Below are 8,037 nucleotides of genomic sequence, written 5' to 3'. Positions count from 1 at the left end.
CTGTCGGACTTGGCTGAGGGTTATGGGGGCCATTTTGTCGGTGATGGAGAGTTGATTGATTGATATGTAGAAGATGAAGTGTCGGAGTTGATGAATGATGATCTAGACTGCTTGAGCCGCAGTGGGACTCTGGGGTGGACTAACCGCTTTTGGTAGTTGACTCTGATAGGCTCAGACAATCTTATACTATTGTTTACATTTACTAGTACTCCGTCCTGAATTTTGATTCATGCATGAATGCAACGCTTGTCTAGTATTGACAATATATACGTATAGAACAAGATTAGTCCAGTTTCTATTACCCCCCCCAATTCAATAATAATTACACCTCCTTCGTCCGGAGTGGGATATTGGGTATCTCGATCTCCGTCTCCATCTCAAGTCCTGACAGGCTGGGGAACCGTCGGCTGAAGTTGGCCTCCCAATCTTCGCCCGGTGTAGTAGGCGTGGCCTGGCTGCGCTCGCTGATCACCTCCGATCCCCTCACGCGCAGGCTCTTGGGTTTGGGAGGTGCTGCGGGCCGAGACGACCCCGTGCGCTGTGATTGCGCATAGCCACTATTGGTCGTCTCTTGTCGCGGCAGACCCGCCGTCTCCCATCGGTCCTTCACAGGCGACGCTTGTCCCTGCGCTCCGTACAGGGACCCCGCCGCGCGTGTGTTGATCCGCGGCTCCGGAAGAGGTTCGTTCTGCTTCGCCGGCAAAGCAGGGTTCATCTCCTCCGTGAACCGGCCATAGCCCGTGGCCGTCTTCGGGGGCGGCGCCGACTTGTTGCTTTCCTCCAAGAATGTCTGCACCCGGTTCTGGATCGACGACCGCGTGTCGGGACGGAAGCCCCCCTCCCCGCGCTCCGCCACCTGTCGGCGATACTCGGCAGCAGCGTTGGCGACGCGCTTCTCCTCCTGGGAGAGACGGCGGCGCTCCAGCTCGCGACGCATCTCCGGAGAGATGTCGTCGTTCTCGGCGTCACTGAGTTCGGCGGGCGCCTCGACCAATTCGGACGAAGTGATCATGACCTGCTTCGGCTCTTCGATAGCGGGAGACTGGGCTTTAGATTCCGGGTTGCTCTGCTCAAACCGCCGGAATGCATCGCCAAATCGCCCTGCAAACAAGGTCTTGGTCCCCGACAGCGATAACGTAGAAAGACTCGACCGCTTGGTGTGTTTGGAGCTGCCACTGTACCGCTTCTCTTTCTTCCGGCTGCTCTCCTCTTCCCTCGCCCGGAGATAGTCGATGTCGGATGAGATGTTGGCCCGGTCCGCCTCGGTCCGCGCATGTTGCAGCGGCACGCCCATGTCGTATGATGGCCTGGGGATATCGAGTGAGGAGCGTGCGCTCTCGGAGCCTCGGCCAAAGTCATACTTGGACGATGCCTGAACGGAAAATGGGCGAGATCTGCTGTTGGCCGATTTGGATCGACTCGTGAGCTCTTCCAACTCCAAGGTCGATGGTCGCACGCCTTCCAGGGACGGCCGCGCCGACGAGGTCGACAGATCGGAGATGCGGTCCGCAGATGTTCTTGGGTCCGCGGAGGGCTTCGTAGGGGACGGAGGGTTGAGGGGCCGGGAAATTTTCTTGTCGCCGTCCGCGGGCCACGGTTGGCTGGAGGGCCGGCGCTGATGGTCTGATGAAGGGAATCGATAGATGGGGCGGCTAGGGGGTTTCAGCTCCGGCACCGACGGCGTGTGGGGTGGCGACGTCATTGTGCCTGTGGAGACCATGGTCGGCTTCTGCGGCACCGGTTGGTACAGTGGCACCTGCGACGGCTGGGGCTCCTCGCGGTAGTTGAACGACTCGGAGGGCCGGCTCTTGGCGTGCGACGGCTGGGACTGCTTCTGTACCGGTGGTTGGGGAGCCGGCTCGCTCACCGCGGGCGAAGGACGTTTGGCGAAGGCCTCATCGGCCAAGGCGTTGGTGAGCCTCTGCGCAAGATCGCCATCCTCTTGTTTCGTCTCGGCGAAGGCTGGCTCGAAGTCGAACTTGCCACCCTTCTCGTGCAGAATATCAAACTGATCCAACGAGGGGAACCGATTCGTAAACTCGTCTGTAGAGTTCCGGGATTTCTGGCCGCCATCCAAGACGGCGAAGGGGTCTGTGGAGCCACCCCGGAATGGGGAGGGGCTTGGCTTTGCGGAAGTGTGCTGAGAACCGGTCGGTTTTGTCGGCCGCCCGCGCCGCATGGGAGCAATCTCTGGGATGATCTGGGTCTCCTGGACCGGAGGAGAGAACACTGCGCCGACTTGCGGTGTCTCCGTCGGGGACGGCGGCAGTTCCTGATACCGGCGGGCTTCCGACCTAGAGCGATTCGCGTAGATCTACACAAGTAAGGAGCCGAGCACGAATCCCGCCATTGGGAAAACTCACATCTCGAATTGGAACTTCTTTTCCTTGCATGTGGCAGACTTCTTGCACCACCTCATAGATATTTGGGCGCTTTTGCGGGTTCTCCTTCAACATCCATGCTAAGCCGAAATTAGTATCCCCTCACGGCCGACATTCAACTAAACTTACCGATGAGCATCCTGAGGCGATCCGAGAAAACAGGGTAGGAAGGGAATTTGTAGGTCGCATTCAGGATAGCCATTTGGCCCACTTCTTCGAACGGGGTTGTATAGTAGCATAGCTTGTATAGAAGTACACCTAGCGCCCAGATATCGCTCTTCTCGTCGATAGGTTGCTTGCGATAGACATCGATCATCTCCGGACTCCGGTACTGCAGGGTCGTGTGCCTCTGTACGTCGTCCTCAATCAGGCGGCCCTCCGCGGCTGACGTCGCCGCTGGACGAGGGGGCGCTGCAGAGCCAAAATCGCACAGCTTATAGACACTTGAGGTCCCATGTCGGGATATGAGAACATTCTCCACCTTCAGATCGCGGTGCAGCAAAGGGGGTTTCAGGTAGTGCATGCAGGCCACTCCCTCGGCTACATCCGAGAAGATCTGGATAATCTCCGGTTCTGTCAACCGATGCTGCAAGCGCGTGTTCATGAAGTCGATCAAGCCTCCGCCCGAACAGAATTCCATGAGCAGGAACACTTCGTAGCCGCCACCCCGGAGCTGAGACGCATGAGAGTCGAAATACTTCACAATGTGCCGGTGTCCCTTCAATTTCTTCATTGTCTCGACCTCGGTCCGCATGTTGGCGAGCGCCGCTTTGTCCGGCACGGCGACCCGCTTCAGCACCGCCCTCTCTGAACCCTCGACGGGCTGCGGAAGACGCACGACGTAGACATGGGCAAATCCACCTTCGGAGAGGTACTTCTCGACGACCACGCGATGACTGCCGACCTGGACTTTGGTGCCTGGTAGGAAGGTGCCTGCCGGGGCGTTCACCGCGGCCAACGGATTGTACGACGGAATCGGCCTATGAGAGGCGGCATGGCTCTGATAGGATTGGGGGTTCGACTGATAGGACATGGTGACTGGGGAAGCCCTCGAGGGGCGAGATTAAATGGCCGGTCGTAGGAAGAACTATGGTCGCAGCATAGAGGAAACGGTCAGAGACGAGGAAAGGGCCGGAGTCGGAAGTCAGGAAGGGCGACTGATACAGAGGACAGTTGGCGGCGGGGAGGTGGATAGAAGGAGGAGGCGGCGATTTGGGGGCAGACCGGTACCTGACTGGACCCCGGTGCAAGGAGGGTAGAGGTGCGTTGGCGGGGAAAGAGGGAGGGATCGAAGACCGGTGGACAGAGAACGAAGTCTTCTTCAGATTGGAACCAACACAGCGTTCAAGGAGAACTGGTAGGAGAAGAAAGAACTGCGCGCCCCGACTGACCAGCAGTTCACTGACTTCGTAGTTTGGGCCCGTGCCTTTGGTTGGCTGGCAGTCACGGGCATTTCCCCGACCGCTGACTCAGCCGCGAGCATCTCCAGTTTTTCCCCATGTTGCCCCTCGGACTCCTCTTACTATACGTCTCGTCTATCTGATAGAAACATACAAACGGTCATTGCATTGTTCCTGGTCCTTGTTTTCATTACAACTCGTGGATATTCTACAGGATCATCGTGATGCTCAGGAACAGTGCATGACCTCGGGTCACGAGAACCCTGGGAATGCCGACGCTTCGGCCATGGAAACCGTGTCGGCATAAGTAATCTGCCAGCCAACGGCAGTCGTACGCGAGATAACAACGATGATCGCTGAAATTTCCTGTGGATAGGCGTGGAATTCATTTCAATCTTGTCCCCATAAAAGATCCAAAATGAAACCATAGGCAAAACCCAGGCGAGACCACTTCAGACTCGGCCCAATCCATTCGCCACCCGAGGTCCAAAGCAAGTGCATTCCGTCCCATACTTTGCATCACTAGTCATGTCATTTTCGGGTCATCCGACCATCCATTCCATAAAGTCACATCTTCACACGGAACTGCCATCCCGACGCCAAAACCCTGGCAGCGATCAAGGCGGCCGTCCCGACCAACAATGACGTGCCTGCCCAGATCTGTGCTGGCAAATAATTCCCCCCCGCGTTCGCAATCATTGCCCCAGCTACCGACGGCCCGGTGAGAGGCGCGACACTGGTCAGGGTCAATACCATGCCTACGCGAGTACCTATCTTGCTGATGTCCTTGGTCAATGACGGCACGGTACCGGCAAACAGACCCATGGCCGCGGCGGACGCAAGACCGTAGAACACCGCAAAGACGTACAACTCAGCGACGTTGTGTACGGTGGCCCAGCAGTAAATCAAGATCCCGCAGAGGGCCACCCACGGGATAAGGCTGTTTAGGGGGCCGATCCATCGGTCAGCAAGATATCCGCAGGGAGCCCGAATCACCATACCAGCTGCATTTATGATGATGATTAGGTTGACCCCGGCAGCCTGCGAGAGACCCAACTCTTTGGTAGCGTAGACCTGGATCTGCAAGAAATCAGTCAACCTCGCCAGCCAGGCCCGAAGTACGGGGCTTCTCACATAGAAAAAAGCAAAGTACAGAGTCCAATACAACAGGAAGATCCCGAACGTGAAGAGCATGTAAGAAGTGTCTTTGAACGCGGTCCATTCGACCAATGGACCGGACTTGCGAGGTGGAAGCCGAGTGCGCACCAGCAGATTGATCAGGATGACCATAAAAAGGACAATAAATCCCATGCAGCGGACAGCCCACGGAAACCCTAAAGGTGCAGCGTCAATACGGCATGACTACCTTCGCATAAAACGAACCAACCTATCTTCGGGGCCAAATACTGAATCACTGCAGGGAATATCATTCCACCCGTGCTTGTACCCGTCGCCGCAGTTGTCACAGCGAATACTCGCTTCTTGGCGAAATATGTGGAAATCACTGTCACACTGGGCAACCACATCAGACCCTGTCCGATCCCGATGCATACGCCCTGTGCGAGAAAGAGTTGCCAGTATGTGGTCGCTAAGCTGGTCATAAACGTGCCCACAAGCATGAAGATCGATCCGGCCAGTATCATTGGCCGGGCAAAGCCAGCATCCGTGGCCCGTCCCGACAGGGTTGAAATGAACAAAAGGCTAAATACTTGAACGCCTCCGATCCAGGAGATATCAGAGGCTGACTGGGGGAGTGTGGTTTCATAGTAATTCTGAAAGACGCCAAAGCTCGAAACGTAACCCCAGGTGAGGGCTAAAATCAGATGTCCTGATGCCACTTGAGCCCATGCCTCAAAACCACCGTCAGGCGGCGGTGGTGATTGCAGGGGGATCTCGCTCGGTGGCAGCGCCGTATCTGTAGCTTCATCTTCTTTGACCATCGTTAAGTATATTCAATACAAGCTGCAGATCCGTCCAGAGCCTAGACTATGCTGGAAGGGTTCAGTCTGACGTTGAGGGGAACACTCAAGTAGGGTTTGATACGGCCTCATCTGGGTATCCCCATGGCATTTTGGGCCAATGATCTCAATTTCGAACGCCGAGGGCAAGCTCGAGGATCGGTCTGATTATCCCAATAGACTTTCGTCATAATCAGTTAATGCAACGACGCAATCCGTGGCCAACCAGCTCCAAGTGAATGGTGACACTTGGGGCACGTGATGGCCTTTGTTTGACGGGCCATCATGCTAGAATTCGTGTAGAGGAAGGCAAGGTCTACCAGAAGGAGCTTTGTTAATGTATGAACGTCTGTGCTGCATTATATACAACTAGGAATAGGTGAATCGCAAGAAATCGTCAACATCATAAGCAATCAACAACAGGGGGAATCTCTGTACAAACGAAGGTCTAGCCAGAATGACACTATGCAAGGCTGGATCTTGAAATAACATCTCGCTATGAGTGGTGAGGTGAATAATATATACTGTATAACAACCCATGTTGGATCGGTGAAAAGCACTGAAGCTGATCAGATGTATCCAAGGTTCCCGAGTATCGAGCGGCCCTCATTGACCGACATGTTCGTCACCCCCAGAGATCGTACTAGCGCCCCCTTTCGAAGTCGCTGAAGCCCGATGCCCACCTTCCAACCTTCTGTCTCTTCCAGGACGAAAAGATACTTTCGACCCTCCTGGTCACGAATGCTGGCCCGTAGCACATGGAGCCCCTGTTTCTCAGACTGCGGCCCTGGCGACGCAAGGCGACATGTATTCTTGCACACCTTCAGTAGATTGAGTAGGTATGCATCGGATTCCGCTGATGAAGGTCCTTCGTCCCGTCGACCAAAGAATGAACTCTGCTTGGGAGGGTTATGCTTCTGGGAGGCATACTGTGGACACCACACCTCGACCAACTTCATCGTCCACGCCTTGACGTCCCATTCTCGCTGACCCACTCCCCGGATATCGTCGTCAACGAACAGCCCTTCGGTAGTGATACGCAGAACCAGTCCGTCCGTCACCATTCCCTGCCCAGAGACCAGCTGAGCCGCCGGGCTCTTAATAAATGCATTGTTGAACTGGAAGACACCTTTAATAACAATCTTATCCGGGTCTTTAGTTTCATATCGTCCTCGATTTGATGGTGGAGGTGATGTTCGAGCCGTGGATTGGGAAGGAGCGTAGGATGATTCAGAGTATGCTGACGAGCTTGACGTACCCCCATATGGCCGTCGAGGTCTGTCGTAAGGTCGAAAGGAATATGCATCATCTTGGTCGGCAGACATCGTGGTTCGTGCTCCAGACGGGGGCTTCTTCGGTGATGGGCTTCGCGGAGGGACTGATGCGCTGCCTGCTTTCTCCTTGGCAGTCTTCGCCGCGGCTTCTTTCGCTGCTGCTGCCTCCTTGGCCGCTGCCTCTTGGGCATCTTTAGCCTTCTTCTCGGCATACTTCTTGGCTGCCGCCTCCTTGAGGGCTGCAAACTTGGCATCTGCCTCCTTCTTTGCAGCCGCTTTTGCAGCCGCTTCCTTCTCTGCGGCTTCTTTCTCCGCCTTAGCTTTTGCTTCAGCGGCCTCCCTTTCAGCCTTTGCCCGAGCTTCGGCTGCTTCCTTCTCGGCACGCTCTCGTGCCTCCTTTGCCGCTGCTTCTCTGGCAGCGGCCATCTCTTTCTCGAACTGCTCCCTTTGTTCACGCATTTCCTTCTCCATCGCCTCGCGCTCCTGCTGTCTTTGCTTTTCTTGCCGCTCAGCCTCTCTCTTCCGCTTGAACTCTTCCATTTTTCGTCGAAGCTCCTCTTTCCGTCTCGCCTCTTCACGTGCCTTTTCTTCCCGTTCTCTTTCTGCGCGGGCCTTCTCCTCGCGGGCCTTTTCCTCGCGAGCTCTCTCCTCCCGGGCCTTTTGCTCCCGAGCTTTTTCCTCCCGGGCTTTTTGCTCTCGGGCCCTTTCCTCTCGGGCCCTCTCCTCACGAGCCTTCTCTTCCCGTGCTCGCTCCTCGCGAGCTTTCTCTTCGCGGGCCTTTTCTTCCGCTCGGGCCTTCTCTTCGGCCTTGGCCGAGTCGGGCTTATTTGGTCCTGGGCCAGCGTTAGGGGGAGGTGTCTGAGGCGGAGGGCCGGCACCATACTGATTTCCAGAGTACTGGCTCCCTGGCGGAGGTCCATAATTTCCGCCGTAGTTCCCTCGCTCTCCACCAGCATTACCCCTACCTCTCTCATATTCTCCTCCGGCACCGGCCTGGCCAGTACTGCCTCTGGCACTTCCGGAG

At 56.0% G+C, this 8,037-nt stretch overlaps 3 protein-coding genes across 3 annotated transcripts; all 3 read right to left on the bottom strand.

Annotated features, from left to right (window-relative positions):
* Positions 1-322: 322 nt before the first annotated feature.
* On the bottom strand, positions 323-3,414 carry ANOM_011704 (putative serine/threonine protein kinase; the record flags this gene model as incomplete). Its single annotated transcript, XM_015556960.1, has 3 exons — positions 323-2,314; positions 2,364-2,461; positions 2,511-3,414. 3 exons carry the CDS (start codon positions 3,412-3,414, stop codon positions 323-325), a joined length of 2,994 nt encoding a protein of 997 aa, XP_015401005.1.
* Positions 3,415-4,348: 934 nt separating this feature from the next.
* ANOM_011703 (MFS monocarboxylate transporter) lies at positions 4,349-5,721 on the bottom strand (the record flags this gene model as incomplete). The annotated part of the gene is made up of 2 exons (XM_015556959.1): positions 4,349-5,115; positions 5,169-5,721. The coding sequence occupies 2 exons, from the start codon at positions 5,719-5,721 to the stop codon at positions 4,349-4,351; spliced, it is 1,320 nt and encodes a 439-aa protein (XP_015401004.1).
* Positions 5,722-6,308: 587 nt separating this feature from the next.
* On the bottom strand, positions 6,309-8,037 carry ANOM_011702 (uncharacterized protein; the record flags this gene model as incomplete). The annotated part of the gene is made up of 1 exon (XM_015556958.1): positions 6,309-8,037. A coding segment is annotated over one exon (1,729 nt), but the record flags the coding sequence as incomplete, so codon positions are not given.

Source organism: Aspergillus nomiae (genome assembly GCF_001204775.2).
Source record: "Aspergillus nomiae NRRL 13137 chromosome Unknown contig00705, whole genome shotgun sequence".
NCBI lineage: Eukaryota > Fungi > Ascomycota > Eurotiomycetes > Eurotiales > Aspergillaceae > Aspergillus > Aspergillus nomiae.
This window is presented reverse-complemented; position numbering and strand designations above follow the sequence as displayed.